Consider the following 13,377-nt stretch of genomic DNA (forward strand, 5'->3'; position numbering starts at 1 on the left):
TAATTAAACCGTCCGTCGTTCTCCACGAGAATGAATTTCTCTTTTTAAATCAGTGATGTTAAGTTCATAATCGAAGCGTACCATGTGTCCTGCGCATGTCCGGCTTTTTGGACCTATATATATGGATGATTTTCACGAATAAATTTCAGTTGTGAGTCAGCGCCATGTCGTGTTTTTTCTTCCTTCTTTTTTTCCGTGTCGTAAAGGTGCGCTGTTACCCAAAATACGATGGCAGCCAGTAAAAACCTGACGGGAGGACTTGCAAAGGAAGGTCCGCATTAATATAGTCCGAACTTGCTCCAGATTGACCAGAGATGCCACACATCGCTCGCAGCAACGCACCACTGAAGCAAACGGGAAAGCAGTGCGGCTACGCTGTCCACCCGCACAGTTTCCTGTCGCCCTGTTGTATAGGGATACGATGGCCAAACTAATGTGCACCATTCAATTGAGGTCATGCTCGGTGATACGCTGTTAACGAGACTTCAGCCATTGGAACTGGTGCTTGCAGCGTTGCAGAACCTACGCCCTGACTTCCGAACGGCGGGCGAAAAGGCAGCACCTGCCCGCTTTAAACGCTGAAGCTGCATCACCATCGCGTCCCTTATCAAAATATCAATCCATCGACAACAAATTCGAAAAGGTAGAGCCGTATTGGCATCACATTCCAGCTATCGACGAGCATCATATACGTTAGCTGGAAAAGAAAAAGCCATTGGGTTGTATAGTTTGTTTCCTTGTAGTACCTCCGATGCTTTGGTTCCTCCAATATACCGCCCAATTATAACGAGTGATCAGTAGCGGGTACGTGCCAGAGCTATGAGAGCAGCATTGCTCTAGCACGCGCAGTGCGAGACGACGAGCGGTCACGGAGGCCTGACGCGCAAATGGCAGCCGCTCAAGGAACAGGCAGCGCTGAGCCGGAAGACACGAGCAAGAAGCGAGTGCGCTCTGCTCCATCTGTTCTGGACGACCTGGACACGGCCATCAAGAAGCTGAAAGTGAGCGCAAAGAAGCAGGACGGCCAAGGCGCGCCGGACCTGCCCCGGAAGCCCCGTAAAAGCCACCTGCTGGGCCCGTCGCGCAGGTTACGGTCCCGACGCCCGTCAAAGAGCACCTCCGAAACCAGCGTGACGCCCAACGGTCCAGCAGGCGCCTCCGCCGAGCAAGGAGCCGAGTCCACATGTCCAGGCAGCTTCCGCGTCAACTCCGTCAAAGAGTCGTCGTCTGCCCCGGACCTGACGTGCGAACCCCCGATAGAGGATGACACGACCGTCAACGAGCTCGCGGCTTACTTCGAAAATCTCGTTCACATCCCGCGCAAGATGTCCGCTATGGCCGAAATGATGTACATGTAGCGACGCCGGAGAGGCCGTGACCCGGGATGCCACGGGAATGAAGTGGACTTCATTTATCTCGCTCACTGCGGTGAGGTCAATAAACCGCAATGTTCACCAGAGGAGCCAAACTATAGCGTCTGTCTTGTTCTTTAGTGTTGAAAAATGTGTACTTTGATTCGCCATCCGAAGCTTCTCGTGCTGAGATGCAGACTGGCCGCCAGAGAAGCGTATCCAACCGAATTCCTGAGAAACTTTTTTAAGCGATTCTAAGCTGTCAATATCGCCGTATATATATACAGGGTGTTTCAGCTAAAAAGCACCAAGTATTAAAAATTAAACATAGGTGCTACATATCTACAATTAGTGCAGTATTATTCTGAGCCATATAGATCACGTCAGAATATTTTTTCCAAGCCGCCAAGCTCGGTAATTAACAAAGATTGCTTAATGAACTTTTTAAATATTAACTCTAGAGAAAAGTTTTCACTGCAGAAGTTGCAGCGCTTGTTCAGAAACATGGAATTTTTTAATCTATGCTAAGATAACTCCCCTGCTTAATTTTTTTCCGGCCTTCCTTTAAAGCGCGCGAATTATAAAAAATAGCACGACACTGCCGCCTAATGCGCGGCGCTTTTAGTGCCCTCAAATGTAAGTTGAACGAATTATCAAAGGCTGCTCTACGCACGAAGGTCGATTGAGCAGGCTGCCGGTGACTGCGATGGACGCTAAATGATGATAGAGGCGTACCATCCAAAAAAAAAAAAAAAAGATCTACGAAAGAGCGGCCGTCACGTGTGAGTGCATCTTTTATCTCGGTTCTGCACCACGCTGTCACCCTCGCCTATTCCAACATGTTTCTTCATTGGTGCGAAAAGAAAAGAAAAAATGCCTACCCTACATCAAATCCTACCTACGGATGCATGTAGCATTTGCTCCGTGGCTGCCGCTTTTTTGTTGAAGAATTTTTATTTGTTGTTGAAACGGTATGCTCATTTTGTCGCTTAACGTCCATCGCAGTCACCTATAACATGTTACACCGATCTTCGTGCATGAAGCAGCCATTGATAATTCGTTCAACTTACATTTGAGGGCACTGAAAGCGCCGCGGGTTTGGCTGCAGTCACGTGGTATTTCTTAAAATTCGCGCGCTTTAATGAAGGCCGGAAAAAATTAAGCAGGGGAGTTATCTTAACACAGATTGAAAAATTCGATGTTTCGGAACAAGTGCTACAGCTTTTGTACTGAAAACTGTTCTCTAGAGTTATTATTTAAAAAGTTCATTAAGCAATCTTTGTTAATTGCCGAGCTTCGCGGAGTGAAAAAAATATTCTGACGTGCTCTATATGACTCAGAACAATACTGCGCTAATTGCAGACGCGTAGCGCCTATGCTTAATTTTTTATTACTTGGTGCTTTTTAGCTGAAACACCCTGTATATATATGGCAGACGTTTATATATATATATATATATATATATATATATATATATATATATATATATATATATATATATATATATATATATATATATATATATATATATATATATATATATATATATGCTTTGCGAAGTAGAGGACGTGCAACACGAAAACTTTTTATTAATCCGACGTTTCAGCCGGGGACCGGCCTTCATCAGGGAACACACAATACAGAAATGCGCTCTTTTTAAATAGACACGAGGTATAAGGGGCCCCTAACATGTGATCTATCACTATCACACAGTAATCGCTGCAGTAAGGCGAGTTATGCACGGTTACAACAACAGGTCATTGCAAAGGCGTGTAAACGTATCTGAAGAATAGGTGCTTCCATGAAACAGATGCGTGACTAATAATTTGAAAGCCGTAACCAGATCTACAAACAAAAATGCAATTCTGTCAACGCATACAGGAAAAAAAGAAAGAGAGAAAAGCGCTTGAACATGACAAGATGCGTCACTAAACAAGTGAAGGGGTGCGAACATCGGCAACAAAAAGCAAAGAAAAGGGATGCTACGAAAGCGTGCAGCAAAAATCTGCGTGTACAGTGATTATTATTAGATTGTGATGATACTAGAACCTAGTTCCGCGCCGAAAGAAACGTCAGCTTGCCTGGATTTTCATTTATGCCAGATGAGACAGCGTTGAACTTGTGGATGAGGAATGACTCGCGAATTTCTCTATCATGGTGCGAAGGGAAACCGGATTCCAGTATAGTTGCTGTGAGTTTATCGAAAGAATGGCCAGGAATATTAACGTGCTTGGACAGAGGTAGATTAGGTAGGCTTATCGCATGTGACTTATGGTTATTGAAACGCAGTCTAAAAGCGGTTTCAGTTTGCCCGATATACTGAAGTTTGCACACAGAGCATTCAAGCATGTACACAACGTTGCTTGTGCCACAGTCAAAATCCCCTTTTATCTTCAGATGAAAGTTTGAAGCTGTGCTCTTAACGTAACTTGTGTTACTCATGTGGCTGCATACCTTGCAACGGGGCTTGTGGCAAGGATGACAACCAGGATAAGTTGCGGGCGTAATTTTTGACGACGTTAGTAAGTCGCGTAAGTTCCTCGATCTACGATACACCACACGTGGGGGATCAGGAAAGATATTTTTAAGGTGATTGCTCTGCAATAGTAAGTTGTGATGTTTCTGAAGAATGCTGTTTATGTTTGGTGCCGATGCGGAATGTGTTAAAACCAGGTTAGTGTTTGAGTGCGCAGCGTTTTTCTTTCGAACAAAAAGTTCTTTGCGGTCAACACCGTCAGCCCGTTTAATAGCATCGTCAATAATTTGGGGTGGATATTTTTGTTTCTTTAGCGCCTCCCGAAGTTTGGTGCAGCTTTCGGTGAAGTCGGAATCTGCGGAACATATCTTTTTAAAACGTAGCGCTTGACCGTATGGGATCGCCGTTTTGCAGTGCTTTGGATGAGAGCTTTCGAAATGCAGGTAGGATTGCCTATCCGTGGGTTTCCTAAAGAGTTTAGTCGTGAGTTTATTAGCACGTATCGTAACCGTGACGTCAAGAAAATTGATTGATGTGCTTGAGTATGATTCTGAGAAAGAGATGGCTGGATGAGCATTGTTCAAGTCTGCAATGAATGACAAAAGTTCCCTCTCCCCATGGGGCCAGATCAGAAATACATCATCAATGTACCGCCTATAATGGAATGGTTTGAGTTTGCAAGTATCTAGGAATTTGTCTTCGAGCTGGCCCATAAAAATGTTTGCATAACTTGGTCCTATTTTCGTACCCATAGAAGTCCCACTAACCTGCACATAATGCGCGCCGTCAAATTCAAAATTGTTTAACGTTAAGATATGTTCTAGTAACAGCGCCAGTGTAGTGCTATCCACTGTTTTGTTAGAAACCTTATTTTCATAAGCTTGCAATACTGCTTGAATGCCGTCGATATGCGGGATGTTCGTATAAAGCGAGGCCACGTCTAGTGTTACAAGTAAGGAACCAGATGGTACATCCAGGTTAATGATATCGAGCAAGAAGTGATTCGTGTCTTTCAGGTATGAGTTGAAAGTGGGCGGAATATCTTTAATGAGATTATCAACGTAGCTAGAAAGTGGCTCAGTGACGGTGCCGATAGCGGACACAATAGGGCGACCCGGATTATTTGCTTTATGTATTTTTGGCAGGATATAAAATCGCCCCGGGATTGGGCTGAGGGGGATTAATGACCGTATTGCCTTTTCACTGATTTTGTCGTCCTTGACGAGGTCCTTTATACTATTAGAAACAATTTCCTTGAACCGCTCCGTCGGATCGTTATCAAGGCGCTTGTAGAAATGTTCGTCATTTAGCTGTCTCTGAATTTCGGCAGTATAAGCAGACTTATTCATAATCACGACAGCTCCACCCTTATCGGCCGGCTTGATAATTATGTCTTTGCGGCCTTGTATTGCATGGAGGGCATCTTTTTCGGAAATGGACAGGTTATGCTTAAATGACGTGCGTTTCTTGTAGGCCTCTAGAATGTCGCCCTGTACCACTGAAATATACAGATCGAGAAATTTGTCACGTTGTGCTGGAGGAGTCCAGTGTTCGCGGGATTGCAAGTTAGAAAACGATGGCCGTTCATGAAAGAATTCTCTTAGCCGTAGGTTTCGCGCAAAATTATCTAAATCTTTAATCAACTGGAACTCGTTGTAACCGCCAGTTGCGGGACAGAAGTTCAAACCTCGCGCGAGGACAGCCAATTCAGGCTCAGAAAGAACGACATCAGATATATTGACAACGTTAGTGGACTGGTGTGTTTCTGTACCATTAGAAGTCACTATTTCCATTACAGAATGGTGGCTTCTGTGTCCAACAAGTGTCTCAGGAAGTATTTTATCCCGCAGCAACTTCTTAGCTTTTGTTGAATGGATTTCAGCTTTTTTACTTCGTTCGTATTCATTTAGGGCACTGATTTGCGAAGGGCTCATGGGGTGCGAGGCGCGTAGCTGTCGTTCAGTGTTAACTAATGCTTTGGTAGATTCTCTGTAGTGGTCGATAACGACACGGGTTAGGTCTAGCGAAGCATTTGTTAAGATTGCATTCCACTTGTCGTTGTTGCGGCCCGACATTTGGGAAGTGGCTGATTTCAACGAAAGTCGAAGCCCCTTAGGTACTGTCGATGCAGTTACATAGGTGCTAAGTGTAGATGCGTGGAGATCGTGACGGATGCGTTTTTCAATCACTTTCCTGATTTTGCAAAAACCCGAATAGTTTGAAACATCTGTCGATTGGGATACTAGTCAATTCTTAGAGAATTTGCAAGAATTGGCACTTCTAAGTTCATATGGGTGCGAAGCAGGAACACTGTCAGACCTTTTTTGTGGTGGTGGCGTCTGGCGTCGGGGAGAGGTCATTCGAACAGCCTGGCGCCCTGTCGTTCCACGCCTGCTGGAAGGGTCACCGATGGGTTGCTCTTGTGCGACAGACGACCGCGTCGAGTGCGCTTGCTTTGAGGTTCTGTTAAGCTGTCCAATAGATGAGGGCCCACTTGGATGTTGCTCCTGTGCGGACGGTACGCAGTTGAGCGATGCTTGCTTCGGAGATCCGCTGAACTGTTGACTGCCTGAAGGTTCGGTTAGTTGATGGTCCAGCGTTGATGACACACGATCAGGAGACCTTTGCTTCTGGGGACGGCTGGTTGCATGGTCGAGCCATAAGCAAGACGGGACGTTGCTCATGTAACGAAGACAGAGTTGTCGGATATGGCTCGCCATCAGCGCAACGCCCTCAAAGCTGGGATGAAGGCCGTCAGCAGCGAGGACACGCGCAGATGGGAACCATTCGAAACCGTGGTCCAGAAAAAACACAAGGCGAGAATGGCGGCACAAATCTCGAAGGCGGCGGTTAAAATCGCATGCCTCACGGTTGCAGTGTTGTACACTCGCTGTGTTGCGGCTACCACGGCGACGATTTGTACATCGGGGAAGGACCAGGCTTGCATGTATCCGGTGTATCTCGGGACGATGCGAAAGAATGAAGTTCAGTAGGTTTCTGTACTTGTCAAAGGCCACACGACCAGTGTTGCGGGCGAGGTCATTAGTCCCAACGCTGAGGATAAGGGTCGTTGTTGACGGTGGTACGAAGTCCAGTAACGCACGTACGTCGTCAATGGTGGCGCCGCACTGTGTGACGAAGGCGGGTGTGCCTTCTCGAGCAGGGTCGAAGTGCTGGTAAATGTATTTTGTTTGGGAGTCCCCTAGAACGACAGTTGAAACAGCCGTCTTCGGGAATTTCCACAGCATAGTTTTCGTTGCCGTCCGTTCGGGATCCATAGGCGTAGAGTATGAGGAAGGAAGTGTCCTTGGATCCAGTCGAATCAATGCTTTGCGAAGTAGAGGACGTGGACGAACATCCGGACGGAGGACGAACATCCGGAGGACGAACATCCCGCATATCGACGGCATTCAAGCAGTATTGCAAGCTTATGAAAATAAGGTTTCTAACAAAACAGTGGATAGCACTACACTGGCGCTGTTACTAGAACATATCTTAACGTTAAACAATTTTGAATTTGACGGCGCGCATTATGTGCAGGTTAGTGGGACTTCTATGGGTACGAAAATAGGACCAAGTTATGCAAACATTTTTATGGGCCAGCTCGAAGACAAATTCCTAGATACTTGCAAACTCAAACCATTCCATTATAGGCGGTACATTGATGATGTATTTCTGATCTGGCCCCATGGGGAGAGGGAACTTTGTCATTCATTGCAGACTTGAACAATGCTCATCCAGCCATCTCTTTCTCAGAATCATACTCAAGCACATCAATCAATTTTCTTGACGTCACGGTTACGATACGTGCTAATAAACTCACGACTAAACTCTTTAGGAAACCCACGGATAGGCAATCCTACCTGCATTTCGAAAGCTCTCATCCAAAGCACTGCAAAACGGCGATCCCATACGGTCAAGCGCTACGTTTTAAAAAGATATGTTCCGCAGATTCCGACTTCACCGAAAGCTGCACCAAACTTCGGGAGGCGCTAAAGAAACAAAAATATCCACCCCAAATTATTGACGATGCTATTAAACGGGCTGACGGTGTTGACCGCAAAGAACTTTTTGTTCGAAAGAAAAACGCTGCGCACTCAAACACTAACCTGGTTTTAACACATTCCGCATCGGCACCAAACATAAACAGCATTCTTCAGAAACATCACAACTTACTATTGCAGAGCAATCACCTTAAAAATATCTTTCCTGATCCCCCACGTGTGGTGTATCGTAGATCGAGGAACTTACGCGACTTACTAACGTCGTCAAAAATTACGCCCGCAACTTATCCTGGTTGTCATCCTTGCCACAAGCCCCGTTGCAAGGTATGCAGCCACATGAGTAACACAAGTTACGTTAAGAGCACAGCTTCAAACTTTCATCTGAAGATAAAAGGGGATTTTGACTGTGGCACAAGCAACGTTGTGTACATGCTTGAATGCTCTGTGTGCAAACTTCAGTATATCGGGCAAACTGAAACCGCTTTTAGACTGCGTTTCAATAACCATAAGTCACATGCGATAAGCCTACCTAATCTACCTCTGTCCAAGCACGTTAATATTCCTGGCCATTCTTTCGATAAACTCACAGCAACTATACTGGAATCCGGTTTCCCTTCGCACCATGATAGAGAAATTCGCGAGTCATTCCTCATCCACAAGTTCAACGCTGTCTCATCTGGCATAAATGAAAATCCAGGCAAGCTGACGTTTCTTTCGGCGCGGAACTAGGTTCTAGTATCATCACAATCTAATAATAATCACTGTACACGCAGATTTTTGCTGCACGCTTTCGTAGCATCCCTTTTCTTTGCTTTTTGTTGCCGATGTTCGCACCCCTTCACTTGTTTAGTGACGCATCTTGTCATGTTCAAGCGCTTTTCTCTCTTTCTTTTTTTCCTGTATGCGTTGACAGAATTGCATTTTTGTTTGTAGATCTGGTTACGGCTTTCAAATTATTAGTCACGCATCTGTTTCATGGAAGCACCTATTCTTCAGATACGTTTACACGCCTTTGCAATGACCTGTTGTTGTAACCGTGCATAACTCGCCTTACTGCAGCGATTACTGTGTGATAGTGATAGATCACATGTTAGGGGCCCCTTATACCTCGTGTCTATTTAAAAAGAGCGCATTTCTGTATTGTGTGTTCCCTGATGAAGGCCGGTCCCCGGCTGAAACGTCGGATTAATAAAAAGTTTTCGTGTTGCACGTCCTCTACTTCGCAAAGCATTGATTCGACTGGATCCAAGGACACTTCCTTCCTCATATATATATATATATATATATATCGGCGTATTCTAACGGTCGGACGGCAAAAAAAATGTGCCGGGCAGGCGCACTTATATCAACAGGCCTACTACTTGGTATTATTTTCTGACAGATTAATTTCAGCAACAGCTAACCAACGCGCACCTTCACGTGTGCCAAAGTACCCCGCCCCGCTAGCGTGTTCTTGCGCACGCCCGGTGGTTTACAGCATTTAACACAGGGTGTGTAAATCCTACGAAACTGTTGATCTGTGGTTCTAGACTGTCCAAGACTGTCTGAAACAGTGCGTCGAATCCACGAACGTTAACGTACGCAACGTGATCCACAAAAGTGATCCACTATTATCTTTTACGTGAATGACTTCATCGGAGCTCTCAATCGTGCTTCGCCTGCTCTGCCTCTAGTCGGTTGTGACGCCGCAGGAAAGAAAATAAAACCCGTTTATAACCAGGTAGTTTATACGTCAATACGGGTTACCGCATTTATAGATTCCTCGAGCGCTCCAGATGTAGCAAACAAATTCCACTTTCACGCAAATGACCAAAGCTTCCAGAGCGGGAAATTATTTTATAGATAATGCGGTGCTTATACGTTGCTGGTGTACATTACATATACACAGTAAAATACAACTTGAACGCACGTCAGTTAAACGAATTATTCAGTTATACGAACTTTTTTTAAATCCCCCGGTGAAGCGTCATTAGACCCAATGCATTTCAGTTTAACGAAGTATAGTGCAGGGCCTATTTCCGTTCTACGAACATATTTTGTGACACCACCCAATGCCTCCCACGTTATATTGATCAGGAATTGCCTGAAAGACTGGGTACAGACAGCTCTTTGCCTATTGAGGACCATGTCACTGTGACTCTCGCGCTGAGACATGGGCCATTTTGCCGACAGAAAAGATTGTAGCGAGCGTCCTACCTCGGGAAGAAGAGGAGGAGGAGGAGGAGGAAGAAGAAGTAATCTTTTTGAGGAAGCACCAAGAATTTCAGCTGAAGAAGCATTTATGTACTTGGAAAAAAGCGAAGTCCCTTCGCTGCCCAGCAGAGTGCCAGAGAAAGTTTATCAGAGCTTGGACACAGTGGCTATATTCATGACCACTGCAGTCCTAATTTAAGTGCACAAGTGAAGCGAAACATTAACGCATCCTTCAAAAGATGGTAACCAAGTAAAAATTTACATTCAAATAAGCAGCATCGCAAATTAAAGGGTTCAAATTTCATTTCAACAACTGATGTTTTCTTTAGCTCCTGATGACAAGTTGCAACATAGCTATTTCAGTTCAGCGAACTTTCACTTTAACGAACTTTTTCCTGTGGTTCCTTGAAGTTCGTTCTTCCACCAGCTTGACCTGGTGGAAGCATGGCGTGGCGTCTAGCTTGGAGAAAACTGTAGCCTCTCCAAGCAATCCGAGGCATTGTTCCACTGTAGGGAGCACGTGACGCTCTCGAAGAATCACCTTATTGAGGCGAGTCAAGTCCACGCACAGCCGATAGCCGCCCGAGACCTTGGGGACGACAACCAGCCCAGCACACCAGTCAGTGGGTGTGTCCACTCGACGAATCACGCCCTCCGCTTCTAGCTTGTCTAGCTCAGTCTTGACGACGTCGCGAAGAGGGAGTGGAATGCGCCGGGGTACGCTCAATGAGAAAGGCGTAGCATTTGGTTGCAGCCTGATAGTGTAGGCTTCGGGGAGCGTCCCAAGTCCTCGGAAGAGACTGGGATCGAGACAAAAGTCGCCAGTGGGCTGTGAAGTCCTCGCGACTTCGTCGACAAACGTGCAGACGCCCAAGGCTTGAATTGCCGGGAAGCCTAGCAGCGGGACCGTCTTGGTTGCTAGGACGTAGAGAAGCTGCTTGGTTGACTTTCCGTGCCACGACAGGGTAGCGACGTAAGTGCCTATGACCGGCAGAATGTTGTTGCCTGGGCCTTTCAGCTCGCTCTTGGGGTCTTGAAGCTTAGACGGGACGCCGGAAAACGTACTGGGTACAACTGAAACTTCGGCGCCGGAGTCCACCCCCAGACAACAGTAACACATCTTCAGCACGTTTTCAAAACGTTCTCGTGAGGACATTGTGACGTCCCGAAAACATGCTCAACTAGTCTTGATGGAGTCCAAGAAAGATACTATTGTCCGGCCTCAGCATGTCTTTTAAACATGCACAAATGGTTCACCAGGGCATTTCTGGCACACTTTCAGGATTCATTGAGGACTGAAACATACTCAAATGGTCCACCAGGACATTTTTGGCACAATTTAAGGATTTATTGGGGACTGCAACATACTCAATTGGTCCACCAGGGCACAACTTCAGGATTTAATGGGAACTGAAACATACTCAATTGGTCCACCAGGGCACAATTTCAGGATTTATTGGGGACTGAAACATACTCCATTGGTCCACCAGGGCACAATTTCAGGACTTATTGGGGACTGAAACATACTCAATTGGTCCACCAGGCACAATCTCAGGATTTATTGGGGACTGAAGCATATTGATCAGTTGGTCCACCAGGACATTTCTGAACATGCAGCGTACCGACTGGGCTACACACCAAGATTGGTTGCATGCTTAATTACTGGATTTTAGATTTTACTTTTACACGAATTTAATGTTAGTCAGTGGTACATAACTGTGCTCTAAGTATAAGGAATGTCACATAGTATAGAACAGTGTCGGTGCCTATGCAGAAAATGCACATGCAAGGTACGTGGCCGTGCCACCTGCTAAAGCAAGCGCAAAAACAATATGTTTCTAGGAATACATTTTTATTTCGATGCCTCCAGCAAACCATAAAAATTCTTCAAGGGATGAGCTCGGCGAGGCATTCGATGAAATGTTCATTCAGCTGAATAATCTGACTGTCCTTCCGGTGATCCTAAAAGAATGTCAAGAATTTTTTATGAGGACATGATAACAGTTGTTGAGGGTACCACCGTAAAATCCCGAGCAAGCGCCGTCCCTACGTCGAAGGATAATTCGACAAGATTTGGAGAGGGGCACGCTTGCTCAGTCATGAATCAAAATTCAACATGGTGGCGGAGGAGCTGTTAAGAATAAGGAATGCACACGTGTGCTAATGAAATGCTTTAATGATTATGCATGTATTCACCCTCGCCGGGAGAATGAAAACAGTGAATGAAACAGTGGAAATGGCGGGAGAGGGGCGCTTGCTCGGGACTAATGGCAAACCGTCAATATTGAAGTAAAGGCTGAGTTCGTCAGGCAAGTGTGTACAGTCCAGCAGAGTTTGCCGCAGTCCTGCCTCAAGGCCAAAATGGCGAAACTTCCCTCCTGCCAGCTCTCTGATGTTTAGGACCCTACCTGGAGTTTGCAAGAGCGTCCTAGCAGTCGACGGTAGTGACACAAAACAAGTGTGGCTCCGCAAAACTGACAGCAGTGACGTGACAGCGGCATGCGAGCACCGCGATTCAACCGCCCACGCTTGTAACCTTTGTCGGAAGTTCACATTGCTTTCCTCGTCGTCAGACATAATGGCTCCACTGACATGGTCGTAATCTGCACTCTGCACATCGCTGCTGTGGCGGCGTCGCGCCAACGGCGGCAAGTATATGCTGTTATCGCGCGAGCCACCACTGATCGGACTACTTACTGGCCCTACAACATCCTGATACACCGCGTGTAGTACATCATCACTAACAAAGACAGCGGAATCGCCACATAACTCAGGAGGATGCCTGGATGCGCTACCGTGCTATAATCGTGCCGTCTGTTCATTTTGCCGAGTCCCTTCGACTTGATGCAGGGCGCGACCACTAGAATTGGTGTCGGGCAGGGACTCGGTCGAACTTTGAATGCGACACGCCGGCTGAGCGAGGTCATTGTTCATGCTCGCAAGCTGAACAGACGCATCGACGCGGCGTTTTCGCTCGCGGCGAAATAGTCGTTCACTGCTCTCCGCCATCACCAGAACACAAAAAGGTGGTGGTGGTGATTAGAGAAAGAAAAAGACGCTTGGATCGAACTCACCGATATTTAGTCCGGCATGCGCCATGTCACAACCTCTCCGTGAAGACACAGCGTGGGCCCGTGGGCCTGGGGACTGCTGGGAGTCTGGGACCACCAGGAGGCAATTTTTTTTGGGGGGGTCACATGGGTCACAGTGTTGCCAGCGGTCGAAGTGCGGGAAATTTAAATATATGCCACCGAATTTTAACTTCGCGAAGCGTATTTCCCTTAAATTGGGCTTTTTAAACAAGCAATTAATACATCGCATTACCCTCGCCACGTTGGCGACTAATACATGT

At 46.2% G+C, this 13,377-nt stretch overlaps 1 protein-coding gene across 1 annotated transcript; it reads left to right on the forward strand.

Moving 5' to 3' along the window:
- Window positions 1–730: 730 nt before the first annotated feature.
- LOC125756989 (uncharacterized) lies at window positions 731–1,459 on the forward strand. The gene has a single exon (XM_049412066.1). It carries the CDS (start codon window positions 888–890, stop codon window positions 1,356–1,358), a length of 471 nt encoding a protein of 156 aa, XP_049268023.1. The 5' UTR covers window positions 731–887; the 3' UTR covers window positions 1,359–1,459.
- Window positions 1,460–13,377: the final 11,918 nt, after the last annotated feature.

Source organism: Rhipicephalus sanguineus, chromosome 1 (assembly GCF_013339695.2).
Source record: "Rhipicephalus sanguineus isolate Rsan-2018 chromosome 1, BIME_Rsan_1.4, whole genome shotgun sequence".
NCBI classification, from domain to species: domain Eukaryota; kingdom Metazoa; phylum Arthropoda; class Arachnida; order Ixodida; family Ixodidae; genus Rhipicephalus; species Rhipicephalus sanguineus.